The sequence below is a fragment of the Phycodurus eques genome, chromosome 3, assembly GCF_024500275.1.
Source record: "Phycodurus eques isolate BA_2022a chromosome 3, UOR_Pequ_1.1, whole genome shotgun sequence".
NCBI lineage: Eukaryota > Metazoa > Chordata > Actinopteri > Syngnathiformes > Syngnathidae > Phycodurus > Phycodurus eques.
In genome coordinates this window covers 6,347,644-6,366,406 of record NC_084527.1, presented here as the reverse complement: position 1 = coordinate 6,366,406, position 18,763 = coordinate 6,347,644, and the positions used below count along the sequence as shown (strand labels likewise).

Genomic DNA, 18,763 nt, shown 5'->3' with positions numbered 1-18,763 from the left:
AATGTTGTGTCCGGTTCCCTTACCTCCCCTAATAAAAGTGCATCATGTTAATTCCTTTGCTTTCATTTCAATGAGAAGTGATTCTCAACCAGGGTTCCCGTGAGAAATCATCAGAGGTGCTGTGGGAAATGATCCACCTTCACTGAATCAGTCAGAAAATTATTCTTGATCGATCACAAATTTATCTTTCATCAATCAATGTCATATAGTGACAGGCAGAACAATAAAATGCTCTTCCATTCAATGGCAGAAAGTGCAATAAACCTGTTGCCATTCATACAACAGAATAAATCATGACTTGCCGCGAGTTTTTCACTTTTGTGTTCAATGAAACAGGCCCAGATTTCACACGAGGTTAAAGAATAAATAAAATTGTGAGTGAATTGAGACGAGATCCTCATTATTTCAATATATTTCAGTATTTTGTTTGGCAGTGTTTTCCTGATGTAAAATGGATGGCTCAGCTCAATAAAGGCTGGGAAACACTCACGGAGAGCTGGAGCGGGATAATGAAAAGCGACGGGTCTGATATTGACTGAAATTCATTCCATTTATGGAAGAGTATGCTTTGACCTGCATTTTCTAAAACGTTTCATCTATTACCTACATTCCCACTGGCTTGAATAACACAGCACACACGCATGCATGTACACACGTATACAGACACACACACACACACACACACACTCACATACAGTACAAAAGAGGCTTAAGACTCTTTACATTGCGCCTTGAGCTGTAAAAGCTCCATACTCCATGTTACACTGTTTTGCATTAGCACATGTCAGGATGTCTTGTGAGATTTCATCATAGCCTTGAAACGATCGAAAGGTTTGAAATAGAGTTCAATTATTAAAAATTACAAAAAAAAAAGAATACAAATAATTGTATTTTTTTTTCTTGCATGTTTTTATGGCGCTTGCCAGTGACTGCAAAGGAAAGTGAAGGGGGAAAAAGTCGCAGTCTTACCTTATGAATTATATTTCAATAAAGTTTTACTTTTTGAGAGAAATGTAATCCAACGAAGTAAAAAAGAATCCAATTTTCGAAGAAGAAATGCATCCTGATTATAGAAATAAAAGTTATAACCTCATGGCAACAATGTAATCACCTGTGACGCTAATGAGGATAAGCGGTATAGAAAATAGATTAATTGAATTGATTTTTAAAATTTCATATCATTTGGAAGCCATTAATTTCTAAGGGTAATGCAAATGATAGCAACTGTCATGACAAATAATTTGTGATTCATTATGAAACCTCACAACAGGAAATAACTATAAAGCCAACATGATAATGGTTATGAATCTATTTAAACACATTGCATTTGTCATTTAATCACTACTCTGTATTAAATATTAAATACGTCATAGCATAAAATGAGTAAAAATCTGATGGGGCACTGAGTCAGTGCAGATTATTGAGTGATAAGTGTATTTGTTCCACGTTTGGGTGGCCAGATTTTGCTCAGCAGAGTTTGTAAGGGTCAATCAAACTGCGACATCCATCCATCCATCCATCCATTTTCAACACCGCTTATCCTGGTTAGGGTCGCGGGACGCTGGAGCCTATCCCAGCTGACTTCGGGCGAAAGGCAGACTACACCCTGAACTGGTCGCCAGTCAGTCGCGAGGCACAAATTGCGACATACACCAGTTAGAAATAAATAAATAAATATTGCGCAGCCGTCACCCCAACGAGGGTGTTTGCATAACAATCTAGGGGGCAGATGGTGCAGTGCCCCTTGACAGAGCAATCAGGTACAGGAAGACGTAAGAAGTAAGGAAATTAGCACAAGGCCACTTCTCAATTTAGCAAGGGTTCATTCTTGTTCTACGCCATTTTAATTTTCTGATGCAGTGGTCTACTTCGCCGACCCGTCACGGTATCGATTGCCTGCGGGCCAGGTCGTCCCGGTCCCGGCGCTCAATGCTAATTAGTCCAGCTAAAGGCCAGCACTGCGCACTGCAATGCCTAAACTGAACATTCACACCAGCAGAGATTAGCTGCTCTCTCATGGTAGTTGACTCATTGACGTGTGAAACGTTGACCTCCATTGTCCGCGCGGAGATGTTGACACCATTGGCGCCTTTTTTTGGTTTGTTTTTCCATTGACGAAAGATCATAGGCAGCCTCATGAGCGCCACCAACGATAGCTCCGGTGCACGGTCAGAGGTAATATGATCGAACACTGACGTCTTCAGTAACCTCAATGTAAGTAATGTGTGGACAAACTGTAGACAAAGAGGAGTCTCAATACTAGTCCATAAAAGACTACTTTTGACAATAGATATAGTACAGTAGTAGATGCAGAAGGCCAGTATATAATTATACAGGCTACAATATTAAACAAGCTCCAATATACTAGAGCAGTATATGGATGACTTGGGTCTCGTTGACATATGGACGTTGACATATGGACGTCATCAGTTAGACGTTATCTTATCAAAAAGAACAGATTTTCTACAACAGTTGAGATATACTAACTTTGAGTACAATAATAAATCCGGAAGATTCCTTGCTAACCAACTTCAGCGCAATAAAGAAAAATCATTAATTACAGCCATTCAAGATTCAAACGGCAACTGTACACAGTCACCGTTAGAAATAAATGAAGTCTTTTACAATTTTTATAGCACCTTATACCCATCTTCGAACAACCGAGATAGAAAAAGAAATTGAAACTTTTATTAAGGATCTAAACATCCCTCAATTAAATACACAAATTAAAGACAGCCTTGACCATCACAGAATTACATAACGCATTAGAAAATATGCAACCGGGACGGGCGCCTGGTCCGGACGGAATCCCTGTTGAATTCATGAAACATTTTTGGCCAATATTAGCGCCTCTATTTTTCAGAACAGTCAATGAGATAAAGGATAAAGGTCGAATTAGTGGCTATATGAACACATCTTCAATTAAGTTATTACGAAAGCCAGGTAAAGACCCCACTCTCCCGGCGAATTATCGGCCCTTATCACTGATTAATGTAGATATCAAGATTATCTCGAAAGCCCTCGCAGCGAGACTTGAAAAGGTACTTCCGTCGATAATCCACTCTGACCAGACAGGTTTAAGGTAGAAGTTGCACAAATAATGTCAGACGTCTGTTGAATTTAATAAGCATGTCACAACGTAAAAAATCTAAACACAACCATCATGTCACTTGACGCAGAGAAAGCTTTCGATAAAGTTAACTGGGCTTTCCTGTTTGCAGTACTTCGCTAATTTGGCTTTGGAGTTTCATTTATACATTTATTTGGATAGCAACATTATAAAATTGGCCGAAAGCGACAGTCACCACAAATAGGATCACTTCACAAAGTTTTACATTACAAAGAGGAACCAGACAAGGACGTCCACTCTCACCAATGCTATTTGCGATATTTATCAAACCTGTTGCTGCCGCTATACGTCAGAATGCTCACTAGTGACAGAAGACAAAATCAATCTATATGCTGATGATATTATTCTTTACTTACAGGAACCGAATTATTCTTTTCACGCAGTCTTCAATCGTCTTAAAACATTTTCACAAATATCAGACTACTCTATTAACTGGACAAAATCAACAATACTCCCAATAACAGCAAGCTCATGGACTCCTGCAGATCGAATTCCAGAGTGCCCTATTTCTATAGGAAACATTAAGTTTGGAACTGAAACAGACTGAAACAACATCAAACTACCAAAACTTTCTACTAGTCTTAAACGCCATAAATGTTTCAAGAATCCAATAATCGCATCCACCTTAACGTCTTGGTGGCAAAGTTTAGAATCAACAGGATCTCAATTAGCTCCCAGTATGCTCTCCCCAATTTGTCATAATCCAGATTTCGAAATTAATAATATACCCCTTCATTTTAGTACATGGGAACAACATGGAATTAACCACCTACAACAACTATTTAACAATGATGTTTTTAGGACACGCGATGAACTGTTCCAAGAATTCTAAATAACAGCCGGAAACTTTCTTCAATACAATAAATTAAAAGCAGCAATACCAAAAAGAATACCAACACTCCAGAGCACCCTCGAACTGCCGGAGTTTGTCAAGCAAATAATGAAGCTTCTCCCGCAAAGTAAAAGAAATCTCTCTTCATTTCATGTACTAAATTAATGCACTTACCAATCACCAAATGGGAAGAAGACCTCTCCATGTCTGCTGACCGTAGCTACTGGATACAGATTTGTAACAATACGTTTAGAATGACAAAAGACAGAAATCTACATCTTATACAATATAAAGTGCTCCATAGAACACACATTACTCAGTACACTATGCATAAAATGGGCTTCTCTCCATCTAATACATGCGTGCAATGCACCAAAAATACCGCAGAAACCTATTTTCATGCTATATGGGAATGTACACCAATTCAATGCTTTTGGTCTTCGGTTATACAAAAACTCTCATATATTTTAAACTGCAGTATTCCACTTTCCCCAAGAAATACTTGGCGACTTCAGCATAATTGACCTCCTTAATAAATATTCACAATCATTACTTGTCGCGTTAGCTACCGCAAAGAAAACAATTCTATTAAATTGGAAAAACAAACAAGCTATTAACATCAATCAGTGGCTAAATCTCATCATGGAATATATTGCATTAGAAAAAATATCAGCAGAACGAAAAAATCAATTACACATGTACGTAGATAGCTGGTCACCTTTCCTCCACATGCTAAATCTAGACTATTGATTTCTTTGCCCGGGTAGGGTGCCAGCTGACATTTGACAATAGCAAGACTATTTTCATAAGTGTGAAAGTAAACAATGGAATTCTATGTTATTTGTTGTCGAGGTTGTTGTTGTTTTATTATTATTATATTTATTTCTTTTTATTTTCACACATTTCAGATCGGTTTGCATGGTGAAAAGACACATGCATGCAGTGGGGATCGTCTCCTCTTGTCCCTGTGTTTGCTGCTCCAGAGTCTGTGGGGGCGGGACTATTTTTCACTCCTTCCTGATCTCGGGGCTGGGAGGGAACCACTGGGGTGACCTCCTGGGGAGTAATGGTGGTGTGATGGTGACTCGCCCATGTTCCGTGGGTGCTGGGGTGGGGGCCGGCTGGGTCCCCCGCTCTGGCTGCTGGCGGGGGCGGTGGGGCGCCACTGTCGCTCCTCGGGCCTGCTTCCTCCTCTTCCCTCCGTTCCTTCCGTCCCGCTGCGGTCGCCTCTTCCTCTTCCCGTGGGGGAGCCGGTCGGTCACAGCAATTACAGGACACTTCTGTCAGTCTTTGTGCATGTAAAACGGTATCAATTCACTTGCATGAATTCGCAGACACACACCCCTAGGACTCTTTCACTGGGCGTGGGAACACGCACTTACTGCAACAAATAACATGAACATGCAAATCGCTTGTATATCCCCTCACTTATTCTCTCGTCCTGTACACATTTATAATGTACATAATTAATGCCACCACACTTCAGTTGTACAGCCGGGTTCACGACCCTTGTCCTGAATGCTTCTTCTCCTGTCCCTGTCCTGTTCTATCTTGTCCTGTCCTTCCCTCACAGTGTGTAGCACTACAGCCCCATGCAACACTCATATTTAATGTTTCATTGTTGTAGACAATGTAATAATTTACTTCTCTCATCCTGTTTACAATTCTGTTGTCATCTTAAACTGGGTCTCACTCACTCGATTTTATCCAATGAATAGAATAATGTGGACACAATGATCTAAAGTCACTGATGGTGTAGTGGTACACTCGCCTGTCTTTGGTGCAGGCAGCGTGGGTTCAGTTCCCACTCAGTGACGGTGTGAATGTGAGTGCGAATGGTTGTCCGTGTCTATATGTGCAATGCGACTGACTGGCGACCAGTTCAGGGTGTAGTCCACCTTTCGCCCGAAGTCAGCTGGGATAGGCTCCAGCGTCCCGCGACCCTAACCAGGATAAGCGGTGTTGACAATGGATGGATGGATGGACAATGATCTAAATAATAGGACTGCGGCAGGAACAGATTATTTGCATTTCCGCCCATTTCAATGGGAAACATGACCTTGGTTTTGAGAACATTTTGTTTTTGAGAACGGCGTCACGGAACGAATGAAATTCGTAACCTGAGGTTCCGTTGTATTAGTCACAGCAAGATCATTTTTCTCATCTTATTACCTATATTACTACGTTTTTTCAACCAATATGACTATTTTTGCAGTTGATTATTATTTTTTTTAAAACAACGATATTTGGTAATATATGTTCTTTTTCCGGCGGCGCGTTGGGCCGACTGGTTAGAACGTCTGCCTCACAGTTCTGAGGTCTTGGGTTCAATCCCCGGCCTTGCCTGTGCGGAGTTTGCATGTTCTCCTCGTACCTGTGTGGGTTTGTCCCCTGCGATTGGCTGGCAACCAGTGCGGGGGGTACCCCGCCTCCTGCCCGATGATAGCTGGGATGGGCTCCAGCACTCCCGCAACCCTTGTGGGGATTAGCGGCTCAGATAATGAATGGGTGGACAGTCTTTGGTATGATTTTAACCTTTGATCTAAGAAAACAATCGAACTTTATTATCGAAAGATCACAAATTAATTTTGTCACAAAGTTTTAGACTTTTTCTAGTTTGATTATGACTTATGACTTAGACAACAAAATGACTATTCTCACAAGGTGACAGCTATTTTCTTCCACCCAAAATAAAAAAGATAGTCTCATAAACTGTAACTTTTTATCCTCACTAAATCAGTTTATTTACTTAATACGTTATCAGTTTTTTTTTTCCTCATAAAATTGACTTTTTAAGATTATAATATATACTGAATATAAGACTAACACCTTTAAAATTGTAATTTTAATGTTTTTTACGCTTGTGAGCTTTTAAAATCTTGATTTTTTAAAAATAAATTACACTTTCATTTTAATTGAATTCAAACTTGTTTTGTAACATTTATATTTGATTTATTCTTGCCTCAAAGATTACAATGCAATGACACTTTTATCATTGGCTGGGAGCGTTTTTCCCTGACTCACAGCGAGGCGTTCAGGGTCCACTTACCAAATATGGTTTCTTGAGCGTTGAAAAGACATACATGCTAACATCCTGCAACTTTTGGCAACATTAATCTTTAGATTATGAACGTTAATCTTTAGGTTAACACCATTAATCTTTCGATCAAGTGTATTTCACGTGTCATATCTGTTATGTAAAGGTAAATACTAGAGGGCAGAGGAGGATTAAACCCTGGATATATATACTATGTGTTGAGGGATGTAGTACAAATACATGTTAATATGCACACACATACACATAACCATGTGGAGAGTCATGTCATGTTCTTATTGCAGTGGTCCACATGCATGCGCAGTGCACAGCCCTGCTCGCACTGATTTACTTCATGTCAAAGCTCCACATTCTTCACTTCCCTCTCCCCCGCGTTATCGACTCATAACCATAACACCCATAAAAAGCAATAACCTGCCAATGTGGCCTTTTCTCCAAACAACAGCGCGTTGCCTCTGGCAGCCTCCCCCCGTGCCTTTTACAACAGGGGTGGACAACCTACAAAATTGCAATGAAATCAAAACTAAATGACAAAAGAATATAGATTATATTGATATATAATTTGGCGGCACGGTGGACGACTGGTTAGAGCGTCAGCCTCACAGTTCTGAGGACCCGGGTTCAATCCCCGGCCCCGCCTGTGTGGAGTTTGCATGTTCTCCGGGCACTCCGGTTTCCTCCCACATCCCAAAAACATGCATTAATTGGAGACTCTAAATTGACCGTAAGTGTGAATGTGAGTGCGGATGGTTGCTTGATTGTACGTGCCCTGCGATTGGCTGGCAACCAGTTCAGGGTGTACCCCGCCTCCTGCCCGATGGCAGCTGGGATAGGCTCCAGCACGCCCGCGACCCTAGTGAGGAGAAGTGGCTCAGAAAATGGATGGATGGATGGATGGATGATATATAATTCTTATGTTTTATTTAAAAAAGGGGATAAAATGATAATGATGATACATTTCTAAAGTGGCGCAACATTGCCAGCAAAACACCACTGGCTTTTCTACAGCAGGGGCAGTGTCCCACCAAACATTTTCCCTCTCCTGTGTATTTCTAATACAGACTCCTGATTCGATTCCAGTCACATAGATATTTGACTTGCTGAAAGCAACAATGATGTCCCGGCATTGCCAGAAAGACAATCGCATTAGCCAAGCGTCCAATCAGATTTCAGTGAGGTCAGCCACTATGCTGTTTACAGCCATCAGAAATTTGTAAGGTATTTAATGTGCCCTGACCTGCATTCTTTATTAGAATCCTCATAGATCTCTTCCAGTGGCTTCTCTATTATTTTCTTTCTATTTTGTATATTATATGTACCACAAAGTAGTGATTCAATTACAGTCACGTATATATTTTCTGTTTATAGCAAGAAACATGGACAAAAGAGCAATTATGCAATATTCTTGTGGGGGGGATAGGGGGTGGTAGTATGTACTCTTATAAACATAAAGTCTTACTTTATTGACCGTTGCAAACTGACAAGTAACAAATTGCATCCTAAATGTGTAACGAATTGTCAGATCACAATAATCTGCCTGGACTCTGGTGTCAAAAGTTTGAGAACAGCTTGGTTTAGGGCGTTTAAGAAAGAGCACAAAAAACTGCAAACAGGTGAGTTTTTCAGCCAATAGCTGAGAATAGGTTCCACAGAACCAAAAAAAATGCGATTAGATGAATTTGTGAACTCGTGAACTAAGAATAGGTTCACTGTAAATTTGGAAGATTTATTACACCCGCGATACAGCGGTTGGTTTTTCACATTCGAACACGACTGGTGAGTTGACACATTTCTGCTTCCCCGCTCTTGTTTCTGCACCAAAGTTTTCAGAAGCATCACTCCAATGACTCTAAACAGCTGCACGAAGGGTGAAAAGGCCAAGCGCGGCCTACTCGCAAGTGCACGACAAACCAAAGCGAGAGAGTGTGTGTGTGCATAGTGCATTATAGCCAGGCGGAGTAGCTGAATAATTGGGCTGCAGCAATTAGTCGCCCGGCTCCACGGGTGCTCTTTGCATGCGTGGCGGTTCCAGCCGCGAGCCACACGGCCCGCAATGACGACTTGATGCTCGCCGTCTTGTTGATCGTAATCATGATGCCCGTTATGTAAGCATCTGCGAGGGAAAGGGGAGAGGGGTGTTGTCAGGGCTCAGGGCTGAGCCTGGTAACATGGAGGCTGGGCAGGGAGAGCGAGAGACAGAGAGAGAAAAAGAGAGAGAGAGACAGAAAGAGAGTGGTGATGGGAGGAGGAGAGATGATCAGAGCTGGTGTGAAGGCACGCCGGAGGAGGTCATCAACGGTTCTTAAGTGAAGCCGCTTCCGAACCGAGGACATTTTCAAATCTCTGGACCACTTGTGAACTTACTGTTGCTACTTTCTTCTCAAGTCGCATCCGGTCATGGAGGCCAGAGCGCCAGAAGCGGGTGTTCCCCTCGCCGACCGTGACGCGGTCCACTGACAGCATGGGGCCCGAGAGAGCTCACGCCCAGAGCAGCTTCTTCAACAAGGCGGACGTGCCCGACCACGCGCACTATGTGGTGGCCGTGTTCGTCCTGGTCATCGGCACGCTGGGCGTCGCGGGCAACGCGCTGGTCATGTTTGCATTCTACAGGTGAGCAAGGTGGTGTGATAACCATTTGATTGGCGCTGAACGTTTTACGCACGTTTCTGCAAACGGCGGTATGTGTGCTCTGACAATAATGAGGCAGTAACAGCCATCAAAACTTAACATCACAAGCTGACATCAATAAAAAGCCTAACTCAGAAACACAAATCTATTCGTTGGTATACTATTGGGTTTGCGTGCAATAATATTGGTGACACAATGCAAGATGATGAAACATGGTGCAGTACAATACAAACAGAAGTAAAGTGGGTCCATTGGAATTGCATTGAAATATCCATCCATCCATTTTCTGAGCCGCTTCCCCTCGCTAGGGTCGCGGGCGTGCTGGAGCCTTTCCCAGCTATCATCGGGCAGGAGGCGGGGTACACCCCGAACTGGTCGCCAGCCAATTGCAGGGCACATATAAACAAACAACCATTCGCACTCAGATCCACACCTTGGGGCAATTTAGAGTTGTTAATTAACCTACCACGCATGTTTTTGGGATGTGGGAGGAAACCGGAGTGCCCGGAGAAAACCCACGCAGGCACGGGGAGAACATGCAAACTCCACGCAGGTGGGGCCGGGGATTGAACCCGGGTCCTCAGAACTGTGAGGCCGACGCTCTAACCAGTCGTCCACCGTGCCGCCGCATTGAAATATACTTTATATATTTTTTTCTACCGCAATAATTTTTCAATAATTAGATATATACAGCCAATAATTTTCCATGAAAAAACAGGGGTTGTCCCACACCCCCAAAAACAATAAAGATAAAAATAAATTTAAATCTTGAAAAAAACAAATTCTCAAATAGGTGAATCTGCGGGTGCCATATTGCGAATATGCGGGGGTCCACGGTAGCGACTGTTTATGCGGTTCAAAACTTTGCAATATACCAGTCAATATTCTTAATTCCATTTGTACCTGTGGCTAAAAAGGCAAGCGTGGAGAGTCTCTGTCACCGAAATGCATGCGTGCAATCAAGCCAATATCCACATTCTCTCCTTTCGTTCTCCTCTGTTTCTTCTGTTTGTATTATTACAATCTAGCTACAGCGGCCAAGGCTATCCGCTTATTGCTTGACAATCGTACCCTGTTATTGTGGTTCAATAAAAGGGGTCGCGAGTTGGTTATGTCAGTCAAACATGGATTGGATTATTGTCGCGGTTTTATAACCTTTTAAGCAACGGAGATTTGAACTCAAACAGAGCAGCAACATATGTAGACAGACAGCATAATATTCTCACAGGCATTTATTCTTTATCCTCTGCAAAAATGACTAATATTACTACATCTTACTGAGAAGTTGTGACAGTCTCCTTTATGTGTATCCATATAGCTGTATTATACTTCCACCTGGTGGTCAAGGTTTGCACACCAGCATGAGTTGCACAGTGAATTCCAGTCATCCTTTGCAATATCGCGCTTCACTTTTTGCAGCGTCACTGTGTCATGCACATTGCATGCATTTGGCAAGCACTTTAGCAAAGAGATCTGACTAAAGCTGACATTTGTGTCGCCATCACTCAAAAGTAGTGCCAACCAGTTCTGGCTCACTCAGGCTTTAGCTTATAATCCAAATTGTACCGCTGGCCATCAGAACGAGCAGCGTCAAACCCGTAATGACACTATTCCAATTTTGATCTCAACACTCTCTTTTCCCCTCTTGTCTTCACATTGCCAAAAAAAAAAATCACAAATCTTTCACTAACAGTTCATTCGAACAACGCAGCGGCTCTAAATAACGGTGGAAAGTTCACACTGAGTCGACTGCTTCAGCATGGAGCTTATGTTTATCACACGTCACCTTTCCATGAGGTGGCAGATGTGGACGTCTATCACCATTTGGACAAAAGTACATAACATTTGTTGTGGAATTACTACTATTTTACAAACAGACACTACTAAATGCACAAACGGATGTAATATTAGTGGTGGCTCCTATATTTGGCATGCAAAACCAACTATTTATAACACATAAAAGGACGTAACATGAACTGTGCGCGATTTGGCAATGGGAAACAGGATATAACATAAGTCGTGCTTATGGACTCACTTTTTGGCAGCCACCATCTATTTATCTTGGGTAAGAGGGCATGACATGTGGGATCTCTCTTTGGCAAACAAACGCTAGACGCATGAAAGGATATAAAATGAGTGGTGGGCTCATTATTTGGTAAACACAAGCTACATTTTATAATGAAGAAAAGGATGTAGACATTAGTTGTGGGCTCGCTTTTTGGCAAGCACAGGCTACTATTTACAAAAGAGCCGTAACATTAGTTGTGTGCTCACTATTTGTCAAACACATGCTACTGTTTAAAATGGATAAAAAGACCTAACATTAGTTGTGGGCAGGGGCTCCCTATTTGGCAAGCATGTACATTTATTTATTGCAAAGTTTATGAATGGGGAGCATGTAGGCCAACTTATTCTTTTTGGTACAACGTGTGACTATAGTGTGATTGTTGAAACTGACCTGTGAACTTCATGTAAACAAATCTGTTGTGTTTACATGATGGCGTATGTTGTTCGGTTGGCCCCAGCTGGACTGATGTTTGCCAAAAAGTGAGCGTGCAGTTGTTTATTAAACGATACGCCTGTTTGACTATTACAGACAGCGGTCTGTGTTAGCCAAACGCTTGCCATTTGCTGCCTTGTTCTCATCAGAGTGCAACTGCTGATTGTGTTTTGTTCATGTCTGGTTCTATTTAAGTGTATTTTATGAGCACCTTGTTTGTGTTTGTGTAGCAATAAAAAGCTTCGCAGCCTGCCCAACTACTTCATCATGAACCTGGCTGTCAGCGACTTCCTTATGGCCTTCACGCAGTCGCCCATTTTCTTCATCAACTGCCTGTACAAGGAATGGGTGTTTGGAGAGATGGGTTAGTCTTTCTTTTCCATCCGACATCAGCCTTCCATTCAACATATTAAACATTTGGATGGGCCGCACAGGTTGTAAGATGTACGCGTTCTGCGGCGCCCTGTTCGGCATCGCCTCCATGATAAGCTTGTTGGCCATCTCCATCGACCGCTACCTGGTGATCACCAAGCCGCTGCAGGCAATCCACTGGAGCTCCAAAAGAAGGACCACCCTGGCCATCGTCTCTGTCTGGCTCTACTCGCTGGCCTGGAGTCTGGCTCCTCTCGTTGGATGGAGTGAGTCCCTTAACTCCGCCCTCCACGCCTAACAACAGTGAAAGCACATTTACCTCAGCCAAGCAAACATATACGTAGTATGTCCCCAGTATAAACTTAGATAAGCAAGAAGTGCTTCGATTTCAGTAAAACTTTGTCAGGTGGCAAACACAATGTACAGATTACAATGGACAAAAGGCTGTACCAGTGCCTGTGGGCTCACTATTTTGCAAGCAAACACCACTCATTATAACAGGCAAAATTATGTACCATTAGCTGCGGGTTCACTATTTGGCAAGCACAAGCTACTGTTTATAATCGGTAAAAGAGTGAATCTTTATCTGTGTGCAGGAGCTTATCTGTTGATGTTAAACTGTTAATAAAGGCTTTATAAAGTGTTAATAACAGCACTTATTATACATTGTAGATACATTCCTCATTTTAATTTTACTTTTTGCAGGCTCTTACATCCCAGAGGGCCTGATGACATCGTGCACTTGGGATTACGTCACATACACAGCGGCCAACAGGAGCTACACCATGATGCTGTGCTGCTTTGTCTTCTTCATCCCGCTCCTCATCATTTTCTACTGCTACCTCTTCATGTTTCTGGCTGTCAGGAAAACCAGCAGGTGAGAAGAAGGCCGAAAGCATTTTTGTGGTAGTGGTACCTTGATTTATACAGTACAATACTGTACTATGCTGTTTTTCTTGGTGTTTTTTTGGGGGGTCTGGAACAGATTAATGACATTTCAAGTTGTTTCAATAGGGGAAAATTGATTTGAGGAAAGAGTGATTTAAGTTACGAGCATGATCACGGAACCAATTAAACTCAAGGTACCAATGAGCTGTTAAAGGATGAGTTAACGTTCTTTATTTCAGGGAAGTGGAGAGACTGGGCACCCAAGTGAGGAAATCCACGTTAATCCAGCAGAAATCCATCAGGAGCGAATGGAAGCTGGCCAAGATCGCCTTTGTGGTCATTGTGGTTTATGTCCTCTCCTGGTCGCCGTACGCCTGCGTCACCCTCATTTCATGGGCCGGGTAAGACTGCTTTAAACTGTATGGAGACAAAACTGGTAATCAACTGCTTTGTTCACAGAACAGATTCAAATGTAAAGTATATATTTTCAAGGTCGTAAAGACGACTCAAACTTCACTCAGCAGGGCCCCCTGAAAAGTTGGAAAAAATTACTCCCCAACACCAGTTTCACTGATCGACACTAAATTGGGGAGCTGTGTCTAATATAAGAGGACTTATAAAAAGGTTTCAAAAGACTCAAACAATACATTGATTGAGCCATTTTTATTTGAAGCAGCCGTTTCAGGCGAATTCCAGGGTTCAAACTTTGATAAACTCTGACTATCGTGAATTCGCCCAAATTAGAAAAAAAAAAAATCAATCCTACTCTGATAGATGGTGCTGAAATGATGATGGGCTAGAAAGCAAAAAAAAAAAAATCACAGGAAGAGCCTACTAGAACATCTTATTTTTATTTGGGGTTATTTAGAGGCACTTTACATGGTGGCAGGTGTGTGCTGACTTCAATTGAACATGAATTTCAATGTGATTTGTTAATTGTGAACACAGCAACACCCCCAGTTTCTCATTTGTTTATTTTTACTTCCCCTCTTGTAAATATTTCTTTTTTGTTTTACTTGAGTTGTAGAGAATATAGGTCATATTAATGGTGGAAAAAGAATTTTGAAGTGATTTATCGTGGTCTCATTTTCATCACAGAAAAGCTGGTGTTGAAATAAGGATGTGTAGCCTTAATATGCTGTAGTGTACGCAATTTTTAATCCTTATCATTACATTTCTTTGCGGAGTGACAGTCCTCTTGGACAAAAGTTACCAAACATGGTTCCACGGTACCATGTGTTTGCAGCAATTTAACTCAGAGGAATCAAATGTTTAGGGAAATCTCCCAAATAGTACAGAAAAGGTTATGCAATATCAGGGCCAAGCATTCCCGGGACGATTTATGAACAGGAGCAGATGGCGAAATTGTTCACGTGTTTTCATCCGCTCAACCACGCTTTGCTCATATGAACATAGTTGGTGAAAATGTGAACAATATATGAATATATTACTTGATATCAGTTTTCTGCTCATTCAAAGGGGAAATCACTAACACACAAATGGATGGATTTCAGACACATTTGCAGCTAATCCCTGAACGCGCATGACCCTCTTTGATTATGTAACACAACATCAAGAGATCAGGTTAACGTTGACCTGCTGGACTCATCTTTTTTTTTCATGCTCCACTGATAAAAAAAAGACATTTAGCTGGTGTTAATCCTTTCTAAGTACAATGGAAAAGATGATTTGATCTGACTTTATCGCTCTGCCTTATCCAGCCATGCCAACATCTTATCGCCATACTCCAAGGCTGTTCCTGCTATCATAGCAAAGGCCTCCACAATCTACAACCCTTTCATCTATGCCATCATTCATAATAAATACAGGTAATCAGTGCAACCACAGCCTGCTAACATAAATCCTCAAATGGTGGCCTCCGCTGTAAAAGACGGCGTGTCTCTATGAATCACCGGGAGGTTAAAAATTACAGCATTTGCATAACTAAAAGTCATCTTGAATACTGTAAATTTTGCATTGTCTGTGGGTGTTTTTCTCATTTTGTGCTGTATTCAGGATGACTCTGGCAGAGATGTTTCCCTGCTTGTGGTTTCTGTCCCCCACTCCTCGAAAGGAGTGCATCTCCTCCTCGTCCATCAGCGAGTCCTCCTTCCGGGATTCCATCATCAGTCGCCAGTCCACCGCTTCCAGGAAGCACTTCATCAGCGCGTCCTCCAAACCCACTGACATGGTAGATAAACATGAATATGAATTAAGTCACAACGGGATAATATACAAATGGGCATGGTCTTAACAAAACATATAACAAATAAGTACTTGTCGGCATGGTCTTACATTCGTGGTGCAAGTGAAAACCAGAGATGAAGGAAATCACTATATTAACGAAACATAAGGCAAAAAAAAAATCGAAATACAAATCGGCATGGTCTTATTGGCTGTGCAGCAAGTGTGAACTGAAAATAAACAAATGTTAAATTAAAAGAAGATATGGTGGACAAATAAGAAATCGTCATGGTTGGAATCTGAACAGAAACTATTCACAAAAATAATGACCAAAAAAAAAATCCATCTGCAATAGTCTCTGCAAGCGCAAACATGAAAAGAAACACGGTATTACTTAATTAAAAGAACATACAACAAACAAAATACAGGCTTTACGCTTTTTAATAATAACGAAACATACGGCAAAAAATAATTACAAAATACAAATCGGCATGGTCTTCTTGGCTGTGCAGCAAGTGTGAACTGAAAATAAACAAATGTTAAATTAAAAGAAGATATGGTGGACAAAATAGAAATCGTCATGGTTTTACGGTCGTGCAGCATCTGCAAACCTGAAAAGAAACAAATCCGTAAATTGAAAAAAAGAAAAAGAAATCCATCTGCATGGTCTCTGCAAGTGCAACCCTGAAAAGAAACCTACTGTATCACTTCAAAGAACAAACAGAATATAGGCTTCAGGTTTGCACTTGCTGCACAGGCCTAATGAGGGAAGACAAACATATAACCCCAGTTAAATTATAAAATGATGTCTCCTTCTTGAGAATGTATTTAAAAAGTGTTGTTTTGTAGACCCTATGGATGGACAGATTCTTAACGTATGTGTCCACACTGGTTGTATTACCTACTACAGGTTCTGAGGGACGTGGAGATGGAGCCTCTGGGCAGGAAGTCGGGCGCTTCTTTCAGGAGCATGTCGTCCTACCATCAGTCCAGCAGAAGCAGTTCCTACAGGAGGCCCTCGGAGCGGAAGACCACCCATAAAGTGGAGAAGGTGGGTTGGAGGAAATAGACGTTTTTTCTCATTCCACGTACACTCTCATTCTTTTTGCTCATCCGTGTATATCTATGTTTGTTGTATTTTTGTGGTTTGTTTGTTTGTTTGTTTGTTTGTTTGTTTCCTCCACCAGCATCCATCAACCATGATTGAGTCATCCAGCAACTGTGAGCATGAACTGCTCTCTAGCACTCTCACCAGCGCCACTCTCCCCCTACTAGTTCTTACCAGGAGGCGTAGTCGCAGTCTGACCCACAAAGACTCGGAGAGGGACAAAACCGTTCCCGACAGGCCGCAAGGCTGCAAGAGCAATTCGGCCGACTCCCTGTGCGTCGGACGAGCCTCGACCGCAGCGCCGCCCACGTTGCAGCAGCAGCAGGCCGTCCCCCGAATTGTGGTCATCAGCCCCACGTCCGAGAGCAGACTGGTCCAGCAGGACAGCCTCTGCTTGGAGGAGGCGATGGCAAACAACATTTTGATTAGTCTGAACTTCTCGTCTGAGGTGTTGGCGGCAGTGGAGTTGTTATCCTGACCTTTTGGAGGATCGCTTCCGCTCTTCTCCCCCCTCAAAGTTGAGTCGCTGCTACGGACAACATTTTTCCAAAGGTTTCATCCTTCTTGTTGTCTGCGGAGTACAATCGTTCAGTGATTTGTTGTACCCAACTGACTTTGGGAAAAAGGCGTACATTCCCCTGAGCTCCAAATCTTCAACCCCGAACTAATTGCCAGTGGTGGTCTCGGTGATTGGGCAGAAATCCATCCCATGCCAAGTCAGCTATGTGAAAGAAAACACAACAAATGAAGAAAAAAGGCAATCAAATCTACGGGTACTGATAAATAGGCCCTCACGCACGTGGACTGGATGGAAATGTACAGTGTTTGAGGGAAATTATAAAGTGATTTCAGTGATTGGTTTCTAAATGCATTGTTTCGACATACGTGCTGATCAAATGTGCAAAGACTGAAAACAATTTAGTCATGAATTGTTGAGAAATAGCGTCAAACTCTTTTTCATCAAGTCAGTTGTCCGGATTTTTGGGGCGTGGCTAAAATCAAGTCCAAGTACACTCTTGGGCTTTCTCAGAATCAGAATCAGAATCAGAATCATCTTTATTTGCCAAGTATGTCCAAAACACACAAGGAATTTGTCTCCGGTAGTTGGAGCCGCTCTAGTACAACAAACAGTCAATTTACAGAACACTTTGGGGACATAAAGACATTGACAAAAAACAATTGTGCAAAAAGATGCAGAGTCCTCTAGCACTTAGAGCAGTTCGAACGACTAATATTGCAATAGTCCGGTGCAATGACCATTGTGCAAAGGGCGCTGAGACTTAAAGGAGTGTATGCGGTTTAAAGTGACGAGTAGTGCGATCATCTGGGACAATGTCGGTTGTGCAAATGTTACAGATACTCCTCAATCAGTGTGCAAATGGAGCAGATGCTACTCTGGCATGAGTGGCCAGTATATGCAAATAGTGCAGCATGGCGAGACAACTACAGTGAGTGCACAAGTAATAAATAATTGGCCCCACAGAAATGTGACAACGAACTCAAGTCAAAAAATTGCCAGCTTGTTGTAATGGAATTATAGGTTAGGTGTTTAAGAAGTTGATCGCAAGAGGGAAGAAGCTGTTGGAATGTCTACTAGTTCTAGTTAGCGTTGATCGGTAGCGCCTACCTGAGGGAAGGAGCTGGAAGAGCTGGTGACCGGGGTGCAGACGGTCCGAGAGGATTTTGCACGCCCTTGTCTTAGTTCTGGCAGCGTGCAAGTCCTCAATGGTGGGTAGGGGGTTACCCACAATCCTTTCAGCAGTTTTGATTGTCCGTTGCAGTCGGAGCTTGTCCTTTTTTGTAGCAGCACCAAACCAGACTGTGATGGAAGAACACAGGACCGATTCGATGACCGCTGTGTAGAACTGTCTCAGCAGCTCCGGTGGCAGGCCGTGCTTTCTCAGAAGCCGCAGGAAGTACATCCTCTGCTGGGCCTTTTTGAGGACGGAGTTGATGTTGTTCGCCCACTTCAGGTCCTGAGAGATTGTAATTCCCAGGAACTTGAAGGTCTCGACGGTTGACACAAGGCAGCTGGACAACGTGAGGGGCAGCTGTGGCGAAGGATG

The 18,763-nt window shown here is 42.3% G+C and overlaps 1 protein-coding gene across 2 annotated transcripts; it reads left to right on the top strand.

The window, feature by feature from the left end:
* The first annotated feature begins 9,293 nt into the window (after positions 1–9,293).
* Positions 9,294–18,067, top strand: LOC133399861 (melanopsin-A-like). Of its 2 annotated transcripts, none has more exons than XM_061671821.1 (9): positions 9,294–9,627; positions 12,376–12,509; positions 12,580–12,783; positions 13,223–13,394; positions 13,645–13,806; positions 15,127–15,234; positions 15,422–15,596; positions 16,500–16,640; positions 16,777–18,067. In XM_061671821.1, exons 1-9 carry the CDS (start codon positions 9,479–9,481, stop codon positions 17,173–17,175), a joined length of 1,644 nt encoding a protein of 547 aa, XP_061527805.1. In that variant the 5' UTR covers positions 9,294–9,478; the 3' UTR covers positions 17,176–18,067. The 2 variants fall into 2 exon arrangements, with proteins under 2 accessions (XP_061527805.1, XP_061527804.1); XM_061671820.1 differs by having other exon boundaries at positions 9,383–9,627; positions 16,865–16,980.
* The last annotated feature ends 696 nt before the right edge of the window (positions 18,068–18,763 follow it).

Coding starts and splice junctions, on each gene's coding strand:
- LOC133399861 (XM_061671821.1), top strand. CDS start 9,479: ATGGGGCCCGAGAGAGCTCACGCCCAGAGCAGCTTCTTCAACAAGGCG. Junction 12,510..12,579: donor ATGGGTGTTTGGAGAGATGG/GTTAGTCTTTCT, acceptor TGGGCCGCACAG/GTTGTAAGATGTACGCGTTC. Junction 12,784..13,222: donor GGCTCCTCTCGTTGGATGGA/GTGAGTCCCTTA, acceptor TACTTTTTGCAG/GCTCTTACATCCCAGAGGGC.